General features: G+C 36.9%; 1 protein-coding gene across 2 annotated transcripts; it reads left to right on the top strand.

The window, feature by feature from the left end:
- The first annotated feature begins 953 nt into the window (after positions 1-953).
- Positions 954-18,559, top strand: LOC116429495 (salivary antigen-5). Of its 2 annotated transcripts, none has more exons than XM_031986812.2 (7): positions 954-1,712; positions 13,385-13,506; positions 14,209-14,290; positions 14,670-14,830; positions 14,934-15,034; positions 16,554-16,648; positions 17,411-18,559. In XM_031986812.2, exons 1-7 carry the CDS (start codon positions 1,607-1,609, stop codon positions 17,455-17,457), a joined length of 714 nt encoding a protein of 237 aa, XP_031842672.1. In that variant the 5' UTR covers positions 954-1,606; the 3' UTR covers positions 17,458-18,559. The 2 variants fall into 2 exon arrangements, with proteins under 2 accessions (XP_031842672.1, XP_076230278.1); XM_076374163.1 differs by lacking the exon at positions 954-1,712 and adding an exon at positions 2,699-3,091.
- The last annotated feature ends 5,735 nt before the right edge of the window (positions 18,560-24,294 follow it).

Raw genomic sequence — 24,294 nt, 5'->3', positions numbered from 1 at the left:
AAATCGAATTTATTATTGGTAATTAGGAAAATAGGAGAAATTAATGTTAATTAAAATAGATAGTGGGTAGTTGAATGAGATACAGTACTTGGTTAGGTGACTTTGAAGAAATCGAATTTATTATTGGTAATTAAGAAAATAGGAGAAATTAATGTTAATTAAAATAGATAGTGGGTAGTTGAATGAGATACAGTACTTTGTTAGCTGAATTTGAGGAAATTGAATTTATTATTGGTAATTAGGAGTATAAGGGGAATTAACAATAATTAAAATAGCTAATTCAATGAGATATTCTTTTAAATTTAACAATGGATATCCCTTTCGTTTTCTCCATATAATTACTCTTTCGAAAATAATTCTATTTGAAAAAACTGAAAACCACCATTTTCATTTCCATTCTCGTCGTTCCAATGTTATGTGGATATTTGAAATTTTACTACTATTTAGATATAATTCAATTTAATTAAGGTTCAACGGTGGCCCCACTTCCATTCACGTCACCTGTTGAACCCCTTAGCATCAAGACAATTAACCTGTCCACAGTCGAGTGACCTTCAACCCCGTCCCTTGACCTTGAAACCGGTCCCTTAACCCCTTGACCTACACCACCGTGTCAGTCCCTTGACGAAAATTTTAAACTAAATTTGACAAATCTAAATGTTACTCATTATTTCCTTCAGGTAAATGAAATATTAATTTCCTATTATCAATCGTTACTATTTGCAATATACATAGACATAGAATAAACATCCAAATCTTCTCTTTTCCTAATAAATCATTGATAATAAATTAGTTGTATCGATTACAGTTCAGGAATAAATAAATCGTTAAGGGGTTAATTCGCAAACAGAATTTAATTACTCAAACAACAAGTAATCACCACGTATTCGACAATCTTCGTCCGTGAAGGGTTAATACGACGCTCTGTTTATTTATTCAAGAACATTCGGGAGTCATTGAAATGTTACCTTTAAATGGTACGCGAAGGGTTAATACAACGCTCTGTTTATTTATTCAAGAACATTCGGGAGTCATTGAAATGTTACCCTTAAATGGTACGCGAAGGGTTAATACGACGCTCTGTTTATTTATTCAAGAACATTCGGGAGTCATTGAAATGTTACCTTTCAATGGTACAATTGTGATACTAAAAATACAGAAAAAATTGTTAAAACAGGTAGAGGTTGCAATAAAATAGAATACCGAGTCTGACTCGACGTAGGACTGCTAAGGGTTAATCCGCTGTCGAAATAAACGGCTCGAATCATTATTCAAGGGGATAATCTCGAAATCGGCTCCTTAACCTTGAAATCCCGACGACAGTTTCCCTGACCCACGTTAAACGTCCCCCACCATGTTTACACCGGCAATTACAGCTGGTCAGGTAATATAAAAGCCGTCGGCTAGACCGTGGCCAGCTGTTTAGTCGGTCCGGTTCCGGGGACCGGTTCTATCGCGGTTCCCAGCGACTGCCTCGTAAATCCGGCATTTTTATCGATCGATCGATCGATCGACCCGAGAGACCTACCTGTCGCTCGATCTCTCCGGTGGATCGGTGTCCCCGTTGTATTCGGTAGCGACTTTTCGTCGGACGAGCCTGGGGAAAATGGCGGCCGGAGGGTACGCGCTCGCGGCTGTCTTGATGCTGATGGCTGACTTGGTAGCACTCGCTGACAACGCGTGGCCTTCTTGCGCGGGGAAGACTATACTGAGTGAGTACAAAGTTGTTACGAAGTACTTTGCGCGTTGCGTTGTGCTTTGGTTTTTGTTTTTTGAAGCTGTTTTAGTGGGATTTTATTTCTAAGGTGGAATATTATTTTGGTTTATTGTGTTTTTGAAGTTTTTAGTAGGATTTTGTTTTTAAGGTGGAATATTATTTTGTTTTATTGTATGTTTTTTTGAAGTTGTTTTAATGGGATTTTATTTCTAAGGTGGAATATTATTTTTTTTATTGTGTTTTTGACGTTTTTAGTGGGATATTGTTTTTAAAGTGAAATATAGGGCATCTCTTGAATTGCTGAATATTATTTTCCAATTGAAATATCATCTTATTGTTTGTTTTGGAAATATTTCAAGTTGGAATATTATTGGATGTCGTCTTCGCATTATTATATAAAAGTTGTAATTAAATACGGAAGTAACGACAAATTTGTCATTTGACCGAATTTAAATACCCTAATGAATTGCCCTAGCGTTCGGGATTATTTAAATATATTTGCATTTATATGGGTATTCAAATACGAAGTAGTTTATTATTCGGGTGTGCAAGTTATAAGTTTGAATTATTCTTTGTTATTGGAACGAATTTAAATAATGAGTTACCCAGTGTTGAGCGTCATTTAAATGTATTCCTATTTCGATGAATATTCAAGGGAAATGTCATTCGTTATTTGAAAGTTTCAATGAAAAGTAAAAGTAGGTTCACGTACAACAATGTACTATATAAACAAATAGTTCATAAAATTTTAGTGTTGATAATCGTTAATAAATTTATCTTTCAATTATTTGTACCAACTCTGGTTACAGAACCCGTGTGATTCATCTATTCGCGTAACAGTTTGAGTAATCTTCGCGCTGCTCTCCAGCGACAGATAAGAACGTGACTGGACATAACCCGTTGTTTAACGAACCTCATTACTCGAATGCGTACAAATGGCTTCGCTCCTCGTTCGACTAGACAGCCAGTGCCATTCGTTCTTCTAAACTTCACTGAGTTTTAAGAAATTCCTCTGTGCAACGAAGTTTCAACTGTTTCTATTGTCTCCCAATATTCATTGTATACACTCGGGGATCTCGAGGAAGCTATTTTTCAAGACAAATAAAAATTGTTTAAGTTTATAACTTTCCTGCGTGTTCGGGATAGAAGTTAAATAAACTTTGCGAGTTCTTTGTGCTTTAATTGCGACAGCTATGTGGAGGTTTCTTGTGGGAAGTCGTTTTATTTCCTCGAAATAAAGTTGTAGATGTTTCTGTAATATTTTTGTGGACGTTGAAGTGTTGAAGTAATTATTAAAGTAACTGGAATGTTTACTAAGCTCTGGCAAGAATAATTGATGAGATGAAAGTTTGGAGTGTTTCGATGGGGAAAATGGTAATTAGAGATTGCAGAAGCAACGAATGATGATTCATTGAATTTTTATAAACAGTTTTATTAAGTAACAATATAAATAATCGTAGTATAAACCATAGTATTAAAAATAATAGTTATTCTGCCTAAAGATAAGTTACAAGCAGTTTATAGGAGAAAAGAAAATCTCGAACCAAAGGACAAGCATTAACATTCACATTTAGAAAATTGTTCAAATATTGACACTCGCGTTCATAAATCGAATAAACGATATACGGAAAAGACATTATATCAACGGTCAGCCACAAAAACGAGGGAAAAGTGGGATCGATAAGAAACGAAAGTAGAAAAAAAAGAATCAATATAATCAAATGAAACTCTCGCACCGGAAACGTCGAGGCGCCGCTATTAACTCAACTCGATCGATTTGTCGAATTTGTCGGGCGACACGGCACTCACTTCCGTCGTCATTGTTCTTGCTCCAATTCGAAGAAAATTTATCGAACCCCGAGAAGTCAAACCTAAAATTTACTCCTGAAACACTTGAACATTCGGTTCATAGTCTACGAATTAAAGACATACGTATTTTTAAATTTCTTTTATTTATTTCGAACAAAGTTGCACCATTTAAGAGATACATTATTATTTTTTGTTTAATGTTATAAGACATTATTGATTAGTGATAATATTTTTACTATCTTGTTACCATTAATATCATTATTTTATTACAGTCATGATTATTTTATCATCACTAGTATTAATATTTTGTTATTATTATTACTTTATAATTATTTTATTATCATTAGCATTAATATTTTATCATTATTATTTTTATTATTTTATTACCATTAGTATGAATATTTTGTTATTATTATTACTTTATAATTATTTTATTATCATTAGCATTAATATCTTGTCATTATTATTTTTATTATTTTATTACCATTAGCATTAATATTTTGTTATTACTATTACTATTATTATCATCATTATTAGTAACGATTTAAAATACCAACATTTGGAAGCCTACTAGCAAAATAGTTACAGTATCGCACAACGAGATTATGACGATACATCTCGTCCATTATAACGAAAGGGTTAATCTCCAAAGTTTCTTTTAGCACGGTCGAATTTTGTGCTGAAAAATTGTCGCGCGAACCGCGTTCGCACTGGTTTAACGTAAACAAGAACAGGGCTCGGTGGCCGGGTTTTATTTAGCTGCGCGCAGGGAAATGGAAAATGAGCCGGGAAAATTTGAGCGGCGCGCCGACTATTTATTTAACAAGCGGCGTTCCCACGAAATCCATTTGAACGCGGCCCACAGAAACAGAATGGAGTTAGCAGGTGTCGGCCCTGGTATCGTTACGTCGCCGGCCGAACCCTGTCCATTTCCGGTTGGAAGAAGAAAACCGACGCCGCGACCGCCGGTCCTTTTTCATTCGGTTAATTCGTTCGGGGACGAGTAATGAATGCAAGCCGCGTCTGATCGTTGTTTATCGGGCCGCGAATTTTGTTCGTTCGCTGTTTACGGCGGAAAAGGGCCGACAGTGAAATCGGCGATTCTGGGATTTTTGTTTTTTAATTTGTTGAGATTACCGGAATTATGGGAATTATGGGAATGATGTAAATAATTAAAAAATTATTGGAATATTTGGAATAATTTGGGTAATCGGAATAATTAGAGTTATTGGAATTGCTGAAATTATATTATTAGACACATTTTTATATAGTAATTATTGGAATTATAGAAATCATGTTAGCATATTCTTATCCTATAATTATTGAAATTATTGAAATTATTGAAATTATTGAAATTATATTACTATACGCATTTTTATCGTATAATTACTGGAATTATTGAAATTATAGATATCTTTGTTCAAGATGACCTCAGAATCTCTTCTGAAAACAGCAGAAGATCAATGTAATTGTCTTAACTATAATCATCGATGTGGTGTAATTAATTTCATATAATTCTATAATTTAATATCGCTCGTTGGAGCTTATTCTTATTAAAATAATAAGCTTCTCCATCGAGTAGCCGGGAATTATTATGAAATTTTGATTGCGTCGAGGTAACGAGACTCCGAAGACGATAAAGCAAACGATAATTCAATTTAAAGAGAATTTTCCTTCGTTTAGTGGCTGATAAAAGCTTTTAATGGGCCAAAGAAATTTCTGTCCAGCTCTAGTTTCTCTAATTCCGGCCGTAAAAATCTATATTAAATATCCGCGGTCTGGTTCGCACGAAATGGCGGAATTCTCGGCTACATTCAACGTTTAAATCACTCCATTCACGGTTGGAATGAAAAATGATATTCTTAGTTTGCCGGTAAGAATGATTTTATAATGGGCACTTGACATTGGAGTTTAACAGTTTCATTCACGGTTTCAATGAAGATTTATATTTCAATGAAGATTTATATTGTGCAACCTTTAAGAAAATGTACTTTCACAATTGAAATGTATGAAATTAGGTTATGTCGCGCGTAATGGCGGACTTTTAATGTAACAATACATGTCACCTCAGTTATTATTATTATTATTATTGTTGTTGTTATAATACTGCTAATACCTATGCATTTATAACTACTTAATATTTGCGCAAGTGAATAAAATAATTCGAATAAAATTTCCATCTTCTCGACGATATCTTTAACATAACGAAGCTATTAATTTTAGATGTCTATATAAATTATAATCTGCTTTGCATGCTCGGTGATCGACTAGAAAAATGTGACTTTGCTTATAAATTCACGGTGGTAGTTCTAAATTAGCATTTACACTCTTAATTGGGATTTAAGTGGAATAAAAACTTGCGTTCGTATTCTGGCGAACAAAGGGCAAACTTTAAATCAATTATATCACCGAATAAACACAGTAAATAAATATTACGTATACTAACTGATAGAATGACAATCTTAATAAGAAGTAATTAACAAATTTAATTCAATCCAATGATCCTTTAATAAACTTTGAAGAATACAAAGAATTAATCCGTTGCACGTAAACAAACGAATCTTTGAGAAAACAATGCCGACAGTCCAGCTAACAACTAAAAATATCAGTCGACTTGTTAATGAATAATCAGCAGCTGTAACTTGATCGAGCAATTAACTCGCCATTCAGACCGAACCCCTTTCGAGCCGAATCGGACGTTGTTCCGCAAACAAAAACATAATGCCAAACGAATGCAAAACTAACGTACAATCAGCGACGAAAGTATTCGAACAATATGATAAGCAATAAATTATAATTATACAAACTGCACACCGTATATTACTGTTTATTGAAGTGAGTTCAAAATTGATCCCTTTGCACTCGTATGTCATGATGCATATGTCAATAGAAATTTGTTGTAGTACGTTGGAGATTGTTTGAAAAAGTAGCACACCTGAAAAGATCCTACAGATTCAATCTTCTTAGAATAATAATAAATAAAATAAATATTGAACGCTGAATTCTACCGCTGTAAATTACTGTAATTCATTTCCCTGAAAACAGATACAAGCCTACACTCAGCAGCATTGAAAATAAATCGAGTGCAAAGGGTTGGAAATAAGATTTAAATGAATTTTAAATAAAAAATGTAAACAAAAGGATTAAAATAAAGGAATCAAATTTAAAGAAAATGGAGAAAATATAGAAATCATATTTGAATGAAAATAATAAAACAGACGAATAATATTTGAACTAAAACAATAAAATAAATCAAATTTAACCAAAAACAATGCAATAAACTAGTGAAATTTAAAAGAACATTTAGCAATATTTAAACAAACGATGGAATAAAATGGAGGAATAAAATTTGAATAAAATGAATATAATGTAGGAATCAAATTTGAATGAAAATTATGAAACAAATGAATAATATTGGAACGAAAACAATAAAATAAACGAATAAAATTTAAAAAACATTTAGCAATATGTAGACAAATGATGGAACATTGATTGCAACGAAGTATATACCTATGCGTCGCGTTCGAATACTTGCATCGCCGACTGTACTCGCGCGCCCGCTAATTTTTGTTTACCAGCCTCGCATGAAAATGCAACAGGATTGAAAAGGGGAGTCGAGTGAAGCGGAACGGTGAATCCCCGCCTCGTAATACCGGTATTATCGCATTCAACATACGGACCGGTAACACTCGAACAATTCGAGGATTCCGCGGATTTTTATCCGTCCACGGAAAATACGAATCTACGCGCCGGCTCTGTTCAAATGAACGGATACATCGCTCCCGATTCCCGTGAATCCCGTGAATCCGATTCACCGCGAAGAATACACCTGACCCTCGATTTACGCGGAGGTCTGTTCCGCCCGGATTCGCTTTGCGCGAACCAAAAACGCGTAAACGGAGACTGTTGTGGCGGAACGAAACGTTGGAAAGGAAAGGTGGCGTAAATTTTTGAAATGCATTTTTTCCCGCGTAGCATATTCTTTTTTATGGGAGTTGAGGATTATACGTGACCTTTAGAAGGTTTTTTGATAACAGTAGGAGAGTTTAATAATGTGGTTTTAATATTTTTGTTGTAATTATTGCGCTTAGCGTGTTCTTTCTCACGCAGGCACAGAATTTGGAATTATTAATGGTTATTAGTGGTTAGTAATGGTTAGTAATGGTTAGCAATGGTTGCTAATGGTTATTTGTTTTGTAAATTATTTAACAAATTCGTCGGAATTTGAAGATTAAAGAGGGAAACGTGCCGGAAAATAGATTGTTGGGTTCAAACGCGAAGTATTCGGAAAATTGTCAGATTTCGTGGAGTTTTCGACTTGTTCGGTGAAAATTGTGTAATTTGGCGAAAAAAATCGTAGAACGGAGTTTAGGGAGTCGTTTTAAAGAAGAGACTTCAATCTTTGGGATAGTTGTAGTTTTAATTGTATGAAAAATTTGTTGATGCTCCCAGAATTCGAAAATTGTGTGAATTGTTTCAATTTTGGTAGTGAAAAGTGTCCTTGCTGTTTTGCCTGCTATACATTGGAAAAATATCGTTCGTCAAAATTAATGATACTACGTGAAAGAAGAGGGTTTGCGGTTTAAAACGAGCCTAGGAAGATTGTCGTGCGATCTTTTTTCACGAAGTTATGACAGTTCAAAGTGTTGGCCATTTTTTAAATGCTGTGACTGTGTTTCGAATCCGTTAAAACTTCTCCGTTTTTGAAGAGACTCCACTTTAATTGAAACATTTAGTTTCTGAACCAAAATTTCTTAAAATCCATTTGATTTCTCGGTGCTAACGAACCCGAATGCTATAATTAGACAAATCTGACGCAAACTTCTCGGATGTTGAGGCCACCGATCATCAAAAATGTGAAATCGTCCCCGACGCGGTGAGCTTGGCTAAATTCGTGTTTAATTATACGAATAGGCAATTAAAAATAGCGCCGGTGACCATTCGGCGTTAACTGTAAAACCGGGACGAGCCGAGACGTTTCTCGAAATCTGGAAACTCGTCCACGTGTCGTCGGATCGAAACTTTCCAAGTAAATAATTTTTTTCTCGAGCCTGCTCGCTGTTTTTTGAATGCGAAACGCAGTTTTTGCGCGATCGAGTCGATTCTCAAATGAAATCTTCATCGATCCGGGATAAAAGAATCGACCGGGTGATAATTGTAAAATTCAAAATGCCGAATTTACCATAAAATATAAAACAGTGTAGCTTTCATTGAATCTCAGAAGAGTTTAGTTTGCATTGTTTCAGTTGGAACTTGTTAAGAGTTAATTAAGAATATTGAACTCTTTCGTTAAGGGTTAGTCGTTCGCCAGAATATTTAATATTAAATTACGTACTAATGCTTTGCTACTGATATAAATCATATATTTTATGTTTTCTTCAGTGTAAATAACAAAACACATCTGAAATATTGTTCTAACTTTTGCATGTGAATTGTTGTTACTGTTTTTGGTTGTTGAATAATGGAAATTGATGTTAATATTATTATTATTATTCAATGTTAAATAATACACTAATAATAGACTAATAAAAGATATTATTATTATTACCATCATTATTGAAAACAATAGAATTTATTGTTAATATTATTATTATCTTGGAAGGTATAATAATTAAAGTCATCGACAATATTATTATCATTATTGAAAGTTCAACAACGGATACCATTATTAATATTAATATCACTATCACCATCATTAAATCTCAAATAACAGAAATCATTATTAATACAATCGTCATTATTATTAAAAATTCGATAATTAAATTTACTATCATCGTAACAACTCCTCCACAACTAATAGTATCATTATCACCATCATTGACTCTCAAATAACAGAAATCATTATTAATACAATCGTCATTATTATTAAAAATTCGATAATTAAATTTACTATCATCGTAACAACTCCTCCACAACTAATAGTATCAGTATCACCATCATTGACTCTCAAATAACAGAAATCATTATTAACACAATCCTCATTATTATTAAAAATTCAACAATTAAATTTACTATCATTGTTACAACTCCTCCACATAACCAAATTTAATCCACTTCTCGCTGAACTCGCTGCCACGAACTGCCAACTACCGTGTGGTCAATTTCGACCTCGCATCGCTGCAGGTATACGCAGCGCGCGCGATTAAACAGGAAAAAAACGAATCAAAAAAAAAAGAACCTAGTGGACGATAGTGTTTAAGAAAAAGAAAGAGGAAACAGTCGAAACGGAGGGACAGGTTTATTGCTCCGGTTTTCGTTCGATTGCCACCACACGGTCCCGTGCTCATGAATTATTCAGTTCGTACATTATTTACGGGGAGAAAATTGGAATCTATTACATTTCGATAGGACGCCGGGGAGGATCGATTCGTCTCTAAAAATAGCCCGGCCCGGTCGGATGCGCGGCCGCGGGACTCGATTAGATCAGCGAATTAACGGCAGCTGTTGTTTAATTACGGGAAATCCGTGCGCCGCACGGCAGCGTGGGCTTTCGCCGATTCAAATCGCGCGCCACTCGTGCCATTCACCGTACAACGTGTCTTTGAATTGATCGGATCCTTTTTCTTCGTTTTCTTTCTGTTTTGTGTAATTAACCCTTTGCACTACGACGCCTCTAAGTCAGTATACGATTTGATAGATGACAATGATGAAATTTAATGTTTAACGATAGATTTACGGAACGTCAATTCGACGGATACTGAATTTTTCGAAGATTGTTTAGTCATAGTTAACCCTTAGCACTCCTGGTTGTTTTGTAATTTATTAGCAACTGCAACTAATTTTTATAGTATTCCTAGCGAAAATGAATGCTATAATATTTCTTCGATCTTTTATTTTCCTTGTTAGTACAAAATTTGGATGTGAAAATCGAATAATTTTAGGGTTGTTTCTTTAAGATTCATTAAAATATTTTATTATGACTGGTGCAATATTAGAGCCTACAGACTTCAAAGGGTTAATCCGTTTTCAAATTAATTTATTATTCAAACAGCAAGAGATGAACACATAGTTTCTTGTGTTTCTATTGTTCGAGCAATTGGTCAGAGTCGCAAAGGGTTAACGTTCATTCAATCTTTTTGTACTTTGTATCTTTCAGTTTTAACGTCGCGTTGGATGTCGGGTTTTTAGGGCAGGTTTTCGGGATAATTTTTTAGTTTAGGTCACGTTTTGTAGAATATGGATCACCATACAAATTGAACTTCTAAAGAATGCAATTAGAAGAATAGAATTATATGATGGCGAATAGTGTTTAAAATGGAACACCACGTGAATATGAAAATTATAGAACCATTAAATATAGAACTGTTCGATTTGAATATTTTTTTATGACGCATTAACTTTTTGTCAGTCTTTTAAGCTCATCAAGATACATATTGTAATGCGCGTCACTTTCACTGACACGAAGAAATTTAAAATTTCAAATTATACCCGATTTTGAACAGGAATTACATGATTAAAAACCTGTTCCACTGGCAACCAGAACTGACATCTCCATTATATATTCTTCAGTCGAAAAACTTCAGTCGGAGTTCAATCGTAGGATAAAAAAACTGGGCAGGAAATATCTTTAATTTGTCCACTGAAATCATCATTACCGTTGTTACTATATATTTCATCATTATCATTAATTCATCGTCAACTTATGTCATCCCAGAATAAATACACAATCATTCTCTCCCATAAAAGAATCGCAATTTTTGTCTCGAAAACATAACAACAAACAAAATGAATCTCCCCGTAAAATACAAGTTATCTCATTACTATTATCATTAATTACTATTCATACTTTTACAATTTTCCACTAAATCCAAATCACCTCAGAATAGAAGCACAATGATTCCCCCTAAAAAAAAGGACACTCCATAAAACAAAACCATCTCATTACTATTATTATTAATTACTATTCATACATTAAACCTAACATACTACTATCATCAACTGCACTCAATTTTCCACTAAATCACCTCAGAATAAAAACACAATGATTCCCCCTAAAAAAAGAACACTCCATAAAACAAAACCATCTCATTACTATTATCACCTTTAACCCTTTGCACTCCAGAAGTCTTTCATTAGAAATATTCAACATTTTTTAATGAAATACCAATGACATTCTTTCAAACTGACTTAACCAGAAATCGTACATAAATTAAAGAAAGAGGCTGTTTTATTTTAATATTTCACACGTCCATGCACTGTACAAAGTTTAATATTAAATGTCAAACTCTATAATTTTTCTGTGTCAAATCAATTGGCGACTGAAAGGCGTCTACGGAGTGCAAAGGGTTAATACTAACCATACACCTTCATCCCCTCAATTAAAACGGATCGTACCATTGCACGACCATCACGATCGCCTCAGAGAAGACAATGAAAATTCTCGAATAGAATCGGAATCGCAATAATTGTCGCGAGAACGTGAAGAGAAAAAAGAAAACAAAGAGCATCCCCCATGAAATAAGAATCGTCGGCAGCCGGAGGGGGTGAGTGGAAACTCGATTCCCGATCCAGTCTCCGGCAGCCTGGAAATTTGCATAAGATTGGTGGGGTTGACGAGCGAGAGTATAGAAGCAGAAGGAGGCGAACAGCCGGAACCTCGTTTTCGTCGTACGAACGAAAAGTTATTAAGGGGAAAGAATACGGTGGAACTAAAGTTTCCCCTCCCGGAAAGACAGAGGGAACGTCGTTAGAGCAGATTCCAGGAAAGTTTTCCGGCGAGTTGGGCAATCTGGAGGCCCGGGGAAACGGATGAAAGCCAGACGAACGTCGGTTGGGCTGAACAGTGGAGGAGAGGGTGGAACGCGAGAAAATGGGGTGGCGGAGAAGATGGAGACACTTTCGTCGACGATGGACATTCGATTCTGGCTGTCGCGAATTATAGGACTGTCCGGCTGTATAATAAAAAGGACATGATTTTTTTGTGATTAATGCAGAGCTAACGTGAATTAATATTATAGTTGATGATATGGGTAATTAGGGAATGATTTGTGTTGAGTCTGTACTAGACTGTATTGTGGTTATTTATTGTGTTATGTAATGAGTATTATAAATGTTTGTGTGGGTAATTGATAATTGATTTTCGACCTGAAGAGTTAACGTAGATTAATATTATGATTACTGACATGGGTAGTTCGTAATTCTTGAGCTGATGTTATATAGACTATTAGAATTACTGGTGCTGGTAATTAATAATGAATAATTGTGGATCTAAGACGTTATCTAGGTTAGTGTTATAATTGTTGATACTGATAATTAATAATAACTAATTTTGGACCTAACGAAGACCTCACCCAGACTAATATTAAAATTATTGATAATGACGATTAATAATAATTAATTTTACATCTAGTCTAGACTTCACCTAGACTAATATTACTATTACCAACACTGATAATTACTAATAATTAACTTTCAATCTAATTCAGAGCCAACCTACAATCAAATTACAATTATCAACACTGATAATTACTAATAATTAACTTTCAACCTAACTCAGACCCAACCTACAATCAAATTACAATGATCAACACTGATAATCATCAATAATTAATGTCACACTTATCCCAGTTCTAATTCAGACTCACAATTAACAAAAAAAGTTTCCACGATTGTCGAATCCTAACGGAATTATACCGTATAAGGGGCTGGAGGGGGTTGGAGTGTAGTTACCCTCTATCAGGAATAAAATCACTTAGCCGAGAAATATTTTCCAACTTGAAACTCCGTTCCAGCCAACCAATCGTAACTGAATTATCGAGCTTCCAACCGTACCCCGACCTCCCTTGACTCACCCCCTCGGCGAATGTAGAAATTTTCGTGAAATATCCAGCGAGATCTAAGCCGGGAATCGTTTTCCAGGATCCGGCGGCTTATCTTGCGAGGAGAAGCAGGCTATCTTGGACGAGCATAATCGACTGAGACAACTGGTGGCCCTGGGACAGATTCATGGACAGCCCGGGGCCGCAAATATGAGGGAAATGGTAAATGGCTGTTTGCTTAGGAGCTTTTGCTACTATGAATTAGAAACAAGGTGATCTTTGAAGATTTTTTAAAAGGAAACTGTTCGGTACACGAACTTGAAACTTTGTGGGATTATTATTGTTTTTTAGAGAAGGAATGGACGTTTTTTGGGAAAGGAGGGATTGTTTAATTTGAAGTTGTGGCGATTTTGAAGGACCCTTTGCAAAATGGAAATGGTGAATGAGTTAGGAACAGGATGATGTTTGAAGATTTTTTAAAAGGAAACTGTTGGGTACACGAACTTGAAACTTTGTGGGTTTATTATTGTTTATTTAGAGAAGGAACAGACATTTTTTGAAAAACGAGGAATTGTTTAATTTGAAGTTGCGGCGATTTTGGAGGATTCTTTGCAAAATGGAAATGGTAAATGAGTTAGGAACAGGGTGATGGAAGATTTTAAAAAAAAAAAACTGTTGAGTGTATAAACTTGAAACTTTGTGGGTTTATTATTGTTTATTTAGAGAAGGAACAGACATTTTTTAAAAAACGAGGAATTGTTTAATTTGAAGTTGTGGCGATTTTAGAGGACCCTTTGCAAAATGGAAATGGTAAATGAGTTAGGAACAGGGTGACCTTTGATAATTTTTTATTAATATCCGTTTATTAGTTTTAGAATAAACACAACATTTTCCTTAAATAATTGAGAGTGTATTTACTCGTAGGTATGGGATGACGAATTAGCCAACGTCGCTCAAAGATGGGCCGATCGTTGCGCAGAGTTCCACGACAGTTTCCGACATGTCCGTAAGTGAAACCTCATTTCCGTAAAATATTATAGAAAAGATTATTCTTTAGAGCAAGAAGCCAATAACATACAGAATCTGCAAACTTAATTTACTCATTTTCAATATTTTACACTAAACATACAACAAATATAACACAACAAAATACAAAACACTATAAATACTAATCACACTACTTTGCAATTCCAATTTTCTCTACTAAAAAATCAGAAAAATCAAGCTAACAAATATAATCACACTACTTTACAATTCCAATTCTCTCTACTAAAAAATCAGAAAAATCAAACTAACAAATATAATCATACTATCTTGCAATTTCAATATTCCCCACTGAGAAAAGAGAAACTTTGAACAACAGTTTGTCCATGATTTTACCATAGAAAGATTTCCAGTGGGCCAGAACAGTGCCAGAACCTGGACAACAAGATCACCGGGGCCGTACGACGATCAACCTGAGTGGAGGCAACGAATATCTGATTGGTTCAAGGAGGTACAGCACTATCGTTCCGGATACAGCGACGAAACCGGTCACTATACACAGGTAAGCAACGTTCCCAGCCAGTCGAGAGGGAATATTCAGAGCAGTATCTTCCGGGTAATCGAGTTTAACTCGGTGGCTGAGCAACCCCTTGAATTACTTGCAGCTCGTCTGGGCTGACACGTTCCTATTGGGCTGCGGGTACTCGTTCTACTACGACCCGGCGCGTGGATACATGAAGAACTATGTCTGCAACTATGGGCCCAGGTAAATTAAATATATATATTTTTTTTCACTTAACTAGGCTTAGAAAAATTTTTTTAATTTTGAGACGGGTTTTGGAGGGGTTGTGGGAATGTGAAGTAGGTAATAGTTGAATGACAATATTATGGTAATTATAGTAATTTTATAGAATGATAATAACTATTATATATTTTTTTTCACTTAACTAGGCTTAGAAAAATTTTTTAAATTTTGAGACGGGTTTTGGAGGGGTTGTGGGGAATGTGAAGTAGGTAATAGTTAAATAACAATATTATTATGATAATAGTAATTTTTTATAACGATGATAATAAATAATAATAACTATACGTAGGTGATTCTAGTGTTAACACTATAACTACCGAGTATTTAATACGAAATTAATGTAATCCTTACAAAACTCGTAACAATAGATTATTTTCAGTTTCTTCGGACATTCGTTATAGTACTTAAAAAAAACCATTTTTCAATCATTTCGAATATTCAATGCTTCGAAGATATACCAATAATCGCGAAATAAACAAATCGGAACCAGTCAGTTTGACTGGAACGGCAATTCTAGTGTTAAATACATGATCGTCTGGCAGAAGTAAAGGATGGGAAACGAGGGAAATCTGCGGCGCGATATTTCAACTTTTCGACGTGTTCCCAGCAGCCGAGGAAAAAGAAAACAGAATGCAACGTGCATTGAATCCAGCCGTAGCTTCCATAAATTTCCCCCGTTTCTCGAGTATTTCCTGTCAATCGGTAGCTTATTACTGTCGACAAATTGAACGCGTCGTCGGCGTCGTCGTCTGCAGGCTGCCGCCATTTTCCCATCCCGGAAGCCAAAAGAAAAACCTCCGACCTCGCCACGAAGAATATTTATTTCTGAACTCCTATCAGACATACCCGTAAATAACAATAAAATAACGAACAACGAAATAATCATGTGAAATTCACAATTCAGAATTCGACGCAATTATCATTTAACCCTTTACGAAGATTCTTTGGAATCTACAAAACCTTCAACAGATGAAGCTAAATTACACATCAATTGCTTAAACAATAGAAACAACAGAAACTACATGTTAATCCCTTTCTGTTCGAGTAATTAAATCATTTGTCTGCTAATTAGTCTTCCAAATCTAAAGGGTTAATACGAATCATTTTCCGCCATTATTGAGTTTCAAACTTATCATTGAATCCATATACTTCCATTGTTTCCATATTCATATTTTCACTTAATCCATTGATTAAGTGAAATTAAAATTAAACAATGATTTCAACTCGTTAATTCTTTAGGAAACATGAAATGTAACGATGAAACTTTCGGCGTGGCGCGAAGTACAAAGTTTTAGTAATAGTGTAATAAGAATGGAATAGTCTTGTAAAACGGCCGAGAACCGGAAGTAGAAGTAAGAGGTTAGGCGCTGGTTACTTCGTGATTTACGGGGGTATTTTTGTCGGCGGAAAGTTTCGTCCTCCGTCGAACGTAAATCATCCGAACGGTTCGGTTTGAGGTTATGTTTTCGTTGTTGTGCAGCGGCAACGTGCTCGGCTACCAGCCGTACCACTTGGGCGAGCCTGCTTGCGGCAGCCACGGGATGTCTTATTCGAATCGATACGCCGGACTTTGCGGTAAGTTTCGTTCAACAACGATTTTCCGTTCGGTTCTGAACGACTTTATAGTTTATTCGAATCGAAAGGAAACATAATCTCTCTATAGATGTTCATTGGTAACATTTATCGCCCAGAGCTTAGTACAATGAAATAGAATTCAAAGGAGATTCAAATTTAACAAAATATTAGAATCTAATTTCTATAAACATTAATTGATCGTTTAACCCTTTGCACTCGAGAGGTGACTCTCAGTCACCACCCGATTTGATGAAGTGAAATTATCAAATTTGATATTTAATATTGGACCGTGTATAATGCATCAGTGCGTGAAATATTGGAATAAAAGAAAAAATTTCATCTTCCAGTTAAAATATTAACCCGTTGAACTCTGTAGGCTACTGCATCAGTTATAATATTAAATGTTTTAATGAATCTTAAAGAAGCTACCCTAAAATTATTCAATTTTCACATCCAAATTTTGTACTAACAAGGAAAATAAAAGGTCGAAGAAATGTTATAACATTTCTAATTTTCGTTAGGAATACTATAAAAATTATTTGCAGTTGCTGATAGAGTACAAAACAACCTGGAGTGCTAAAGGTTAAAATCTAATTTCTATAAATATTAATTGATAATTTAAAATATTAAGTTGATAATTGAAAATTTTAAATATTATATTTTACCATAGTTGTTAATATTCTAGAGTTTATGTTTCCTTACATTCCCACGAATTAAGTTTCTGTAACAGGAAGTTACATAAATTGCAATGTTTTTCTTCAGCTCACGGCAGTTACTACCACTTGGGTGCGTATTGCACGTACGGCTAAGAAGATCTGGAAGATGAAACGTCTAAGAGAGAACTCGACGATCAAAGAAGAAATCGGAGAAATCGTCGAGCTTGATAGAACTCGTCGCCATTTTGTAATCGTCATCAGGTCGGACACAGTGTTTCTCAAACAGCTCCCTAAAAAGAATTGTTCCTGTTCCAAATATTTTTAGAAATTTTCTCCTTCAAGCATACTCCAAAAATCCTATATTCAAAAAATCGTCTCAAGAAACTACTGTTTTATATCTGTAGTCAGTTCGACGATCCACAGTTTGAGAGACACTGGTCCGGCTAACCTTTTCTAGTCTGCAAAAGATAGTCTGCGCATCGTAGCGCGTAGTTACCTAACGGAAAGTTAAGAAAGCCGAGTGAATAAGTTAACGGTAACGACGTTGGTAAAAATGAAGCGGCAGCAACGGTGTAATCTGGTTGCCACGGGATGAACGGGAGTTGTGCAACATGGTGGTAGGCTATCGCACACCATGCGCCATGCATTTCTCATCGCGTCCCTTACGTGACCCACTCCCGTATAAATATTTAAGCGACGGGGAAGATACGGCGCACGCTTTATTTCCCTGCCAGCCTCGCGCGATGATGATTATACTCGGTCGCGAGCTGTTCCAATTAATGCCAGCCCTACCGGGAACCGGCCATCATTGAATTGTAATTACGGGACGCGATACGAGCAGTGTCGAACGACACATATATAATAGAGTGTGAAACATTTGTTCGCAAGAGTATGTAAATAGAACTTAGATGCTTATGATCTTACGGATGTATAATAAGTTTGATAACAGTGTGTAACATTGAAAATAAAGGTTTCTATAAATACGTAGAGCAGAAGTTATTTCAAGGACTTTGACAGGACGCGCCACCCGTAGCGAAATGCTAGACCAGTAGGTAAATATACTCGTAATGGGTACGACAGGACTCAAGAGGGCGAGAAGAAGAAACATAAAAAGCAGAAATGTTGAATCTAAGATTGTGTGTTTGGTTTTTAGAATTAGGAATAGAGTTAAGTGTTATAAAGTGTTATAAAAGTGTTATATATAAGTTAGAGTTAACTATGTATAAAAATACAAATGATATAATTAATTGTTCATTGTCAGATATTTAAAAATATATAACTGATGACAGAGAATAATAGTGTTCGATCTGTTACAAAATTATTAAGGTAATATTTAAAGGAATAATTTTAAAACTCCCGCTCCCCGAGTATTAGTGGTGCCACCTACGAAGTCAATGCTGAAACTTGTAGTTGAATAGTATATGTTTGTCTCCGATAGATGGCGCGACTGAATAACTTGTCTCCGCTACTCATACGTATAAGCCTACCCCTGTCATTCTTTATAATACACTGGTACTGGCAACTTCTATGAGACCGCTCAAACTTCTAGCCAAATAGTATCAGATCGATACCGTCAGGGGACACCACCAAATCAATTAACCCTGTCCTCCTCATTCCAATATAGCCATTCCTTACAGAAGTTTGAGAGCTCTTACATTAACAGGCGAGACTTCTCCGAGAACAGTAAGGACAAGCTACCGTCATCTTCCGACCATTACGAGGGTCAATAACGGGTATTCGAAAGGTTTCTCCCATTCCGCAAAAGCTCGCAAGCTCTCCTGCCACGAGGCTCAAACGAAAATAGCCTCAAATCTGAAGTCCTCAGATCTTTTACTTTCCCAAAAATGACTCAAAATCTCTAATGCCACAAGACTAGAACTAAAAAGCACAACATTTAACTCTCCCGGGCATCGAGCACCCAAAATGGCTCGAAAGCTCCAAAATCGCGAGGTCGAACTAAAAAGCTACAAACATTAAACTCTGCATAGCATTAAGCCATCATAAAACTGGCTCAAAAGCTCTAACACCTCGTGCTCAAACTAAAAAAGTTGAATATTTAACTCGCTAGGAAATTCAGCTCTCTCAAAAACGGGGGAAATTGAAGAGACATAAATGATTCGCCTGAAAATTGGCGCCACGAAATTGTTTTCGGATACCTCTTTGAATATCATGTTCTCCTAGTAAGAAACTCGGATTTTCAGGCTCCGTTTCAAATTTCGCGCGTCTAGAATGTTTACGTGTTTCGAATACCTCTTTTAGCATCATGTTCTCCTAATACAAAACTCAGATTTTCGTGTTCCATTTCAAATTTTACGGCTTGGAGAGACATTTTACTAGGAGAATATGAGAGTAAAGGAGGTATCCGAAAAACGTAAACAAACCAAAAGGCGGGAAATTTCCAGCGGATCTCGAAATCTGAGTTTCTTACTAGGAGAACATGATATCAAAGGAGGTATCCGAAAAACGTAAACAAACCAAAAGGCGGGAAATTTCCAGCGGATCTCGAAATCTGAGTTTCTTACTAGGAGAACATGATATCAAAGGAGGTATCCGAAAAATGTAAAGGCGGGAAATTTCCAGCGGATCTCGAAATCTGAGTTTCTTACTAGGAGAACATGATATCAAAGGAGGTATCCGAAAAATGTAAACAAACCAAAAGGCGGGAAATTTCTAGCGGATCTCGAAATCTGAGTTTTGTATTAGGAGAACATGATGTTAAAAGAGGTATCCGAAAAACGTAAACAAACCAAAAGGCGGGAAATTTCCAGCGGATCTCGAAATCTGAGTTTCTTACTAGGAGAACATGATATCAAAGGAGGTATCCGAAAAACGTAAACAAACCAAAAGGCGGGAAATTTCCAGCGGATCTCGAAATCTGAGTTTCTTACTAGGAGAACATGATATCAAAGGAGGTATCCGAAAAATGTAAAGGCGGGAAATTTCCAGCGGATCTCGAAATCTGAGTTTCTTACTAGGAGAACATGATATCAAAGGAGGTATCCGAAAAATGTAAACAAACCAAAAGGCGGGAAATTTCTAGCGGATCTCGAAATCTGAGTTTTGTATTAGGAGAACATGATGTTAAAAGAGGTTTCCGAAAAACGTAAACAAACCAAAAGGCGGGAAATTTCCAGCGGACCTCGAAATCTGAGGTTCCTACTAGGAGAACATGATACTAAAAGAGGTATCCGAAAAATCTAAACATTCCAGAGGCGGGAAATTTGAAGAGAATCTCGAAAATTCGAGTGTCTTACTGGAAGAGCATGATAATAAAGAAGTTTCGCGACTCTGAGAATTTTATTATTTTTCGGATACCTCCTTTACCATTATTTTCCTCTGCTAGGTACGATGAAATAAAAAACACAAGCCTTACAATATTAATCAATTTATTTATTTTCACCCATTTCTTAACATTGACATGTGTAGTACAAAAGCGTTGTGAATAATTTAGTTATTAATTATAAACTCCCATTAAATCCTTGCTGAAGTTCTACAAGATTCCTTCATACTCCAGCATGCCAAACTGCACCTAAAACACACCAGTTTCGCGTTGGAATACTACAACTATACGTAAATAATGTTAAACGCAACTAAAGATTGTATGAGGGCAATAATTACAATTTTAAATTCCCTGGAATACCCGCGCAATCAGCGCCATCTATGATAAAACCCTCAAGCTACTGGAGAAATAGTTTAGCCAAACCACGGTTAGATGGCGCTGAAATGGTCTGCTGTACAGTTTTCCTCGTCACTTGTCAACGCCATCTACAATAAAACGTTCAAGCCATTAGCCAAATAGTATACTTACTCCCAATAATGGCTCAAAAGCTCTAAAACCTCGAGCTCAAACTAAAAAAAACTCAAAAATTCAATCTTCACAAAAGAACTCCGTCAAGAAACCTTTGCAACACCCGGAAGAGACCTCCGGAATCGGTGTGAGAAGCCCCTGACAACGTCGCGAAAGATCTCGTGAATCGGTGTGAGAAATCCCTTAAACCTATCCGAGAGGTCCCTGCGAGTCTCCCACGAATCGTTGTGAGAAACCCCTTAAAACACCAGGATTGGACTCTGGGATCGGTGTGAGAAATCCTTCGAACCCCCTTAAGAAACCCATAGGAGAGACCCCCTCAATCGTGTGAGAAACCCCCACGAAAGACCCCCACGAGATACCTCCTTAATCTTGTGAGAAACCTCTCGAACCCCCATAAGAAACCCATAGGAGAGACCCCCTCAATCGTGTGAGAAACTCCACAAACCCCCATAAGAAACCCATAGGGGGACACCCTCAATTATGTGAGAAACCCCCCGAACCCCCATAAGAAACCCATAGGAAAGAACCCCTCAATCGTGTGAGAAACCCCTACGAGAAACCCCTACGAGAGACCCCCACGAGAGACCCCTTAACCATGTGAGAAACCCCTCGAACCCCCATAAGAAACCCATAGGAGAGACCCTCTCAATTATGTGAGAAACCCCTCGAACCCCCATAAGAAACCCATAGGAGAGACCCCCTCAATTATGTGAGGAACCCCTCGAACCCCCATAAGAAACCCATAGGAGAGACCCCCTCAATCATGTGAGAAACCCCCATGAGAGACCCCCTTAATCATGTAAGGAACCCCTCGAACCCCCCTAGAGACCCCCACGAGAGACCCCCTCAATCGTGTGAGAAACCCATAGGAGAGACCCCCTCAATCATGTGAGAAACCCCCACGAGAGACCCCCTTAGTCATGTAAGGAACCCGTCGAACCCCCCGAGAGACCGCCACGAGAGACCCCCTTAATCATGTGAGGAACCCCTCGAACCCCCCGAGAGACCACTACGAGAGATCCCCACGAGAGACCCCCACGAGAGACCCCTACGAGAGACCCCCACGAGAGACCCCCACGAGAGACCCCCGAAAGAAATCTATTGGGTCTTCGCGGGGGTCGAGGGGTTCCTCACATGATTAAGGGGGTCTCTCGTGGCGGTCTCGCGTGAGAGTCTCTCGTGAGGCTCTCTCGTGGGAGTCTCTCGGTGGGTTCGCGTGGAGGTCTCTCGCGGGGGTCTCTCGTGGTAATGCATCTGTAATGTCAGTTTTGACTTGTACGTAAAGTGAATTCCTATTTGTTATTAAAAAACGTTTATCTGTACATTTTAAACTCCTTTGTTAATATTCATGATATTCTTTTTGTAAATATTTAATTAGTAACAAGCCATCGTAGAAGTTAGTCAATAAAACATTCCAACGTCACAATTTAATGAACATTATAAATAAATAACATATTGAATAAAAAAACACACCACATGCAAGATTTGCTAGCGGCACCTATCGGAAGCAACCCGAAACTATTTGGCTAGAAGTCTGAGACCTATCTCAACAGGTGTCACGACCAATACTAGTTAAAGGTAGACAAGGAAAAACATATTGAAATGAGAAGGATAGGAATAATAGATTTAGTAATGCCATCTAACGGAGACTAGCTGACACTATTTGGCTAGAAGTTTCAGCCTTCTCACAATAGATGGCACCACCCATTCCAACGTAACAAAAGACAAGGACAGACTGATTGGAGTGAGAAGGATAAGAATAGTTACCTTGGTGGTGCCATCTAGCGGCTACGACCTTGTACTATTTGGCTAGAAGTTTCAGTATTCTCACAATAGAAGGCACCACCCATTCCAACGTAACAAAAGACAAGGACAGACTGATTGGAGTGAGAAGGATAAGAAAAGTTACCTTGGTGGTGCCATCTAGCGGATACGACTTTGTACTATTTAGCTAGAAGTTTCAGTATTCTCCCAATAGATGGCACCACCCATTCCAACGTAACAAAAGACAAGGACGGACTGATTGGAGTGAGAAGGATAAGATTAGTTACCTTGGTGGTGCCATCTAGCGGATACGACTTTGTACTATTTGGCTAGAAGTTTCAGTATTCTCCCAATAGATGGCACCACCCATTCCAACGTAACAAAAGACAAGGACGGACTGATTGGAGTGAGAAGGATAAGATTAGTTACCTTGGTGGTGCCATCTAGCGGATACGATCTTGTACTATTTGGCTAGAAGTTTCAGTATTCTCCCAATAGATGGCACCACCCATTCCAACGTAACAAAAGACAAGGACGGACTGATTGGAGTGAGTAGGATAAGATTAGTTACCTTGGTGGTGCCATCTAGCGGATACGATCTTGTACTATTTGGCTAGAAGTTTCAGTATTCTCACAATAGATGGCACCAACCATTCTAACGTAATAAAAGACAAGGACAGACTGATTGGAGTGAGAAGGATAAGAATAGTTATGTTGATAGTGCCATCTAGTGGATACGAACTTGTATTATTTGGCCAAAAGTTTGGTCGTTCTCCACATAGATAGCGCTAGAAATCCTAGGTTAAGGAAGACAAGGATAGATAGATTCTTGAGTTATATATATGAGAAGGACAGAGATATGTGATGTTGTGGCGACATCTAGCGTTCAGATAGTTACTTACCAATTGGCTAGCAGTTTGGAACATACTGTCATAGATGGCGCCATCAAATTTACTGTTTCTTTCGCGCTTCAAGGTACTCATAGGTACATCCTTCTCCGATACCTCTTAGATGATTATGTTTCACGCGTAGGTACCAGGGACTGATGAAATGCTTCCTGGAAGTTGGTGGCAATGGGGATCCTGTCTCTCCCCTTGTCGCACAGTCTCTCTGGCCTTGTTTTACTGGTTGCTGGTATAGGGAAAATGCTCGACGTTGTCCTCTAGAAATCACCTTCGCTCTAACGGCCGCTTTCACGTTTGCGTGATGCCCCTTACCACTTGTAACCAGCATTACGCGTGCACGATTTCACTTTTAAATCCGTTGAACATAGTATTTAATTGTGTTATTGTTATTTATTTTTTATGTCGGTGTAGTTTGTATATATATATAGAATGTAGTTTATATTTGACAAAAGAAAACAATAATTTTGAAATTAAAAATGGAGAGGAATACAAAATTTAAAGTGGATAATA

The sequence above is a fragment of the Nomia melanderi genome, chromosome 2 (genome assembly GCF_051020985.1).
Source record: "Nomia melanderi isolate GNS246 chromosome 2, iyNomMela1, whole genome shotgun sequence".
In the NCBI taxonomy this organism is placed as follows: Eukaryota; Metazoa; Arthropoda; class Insecta; order Hymenoptera; family Halictidae; genus Nomia; species Nomia melanderi.
The sequence above is the reverse complement of the archived record's forward strand: the minus strand, read 5'-3'. Positions and strand labels throughout refer to the sequence as shown.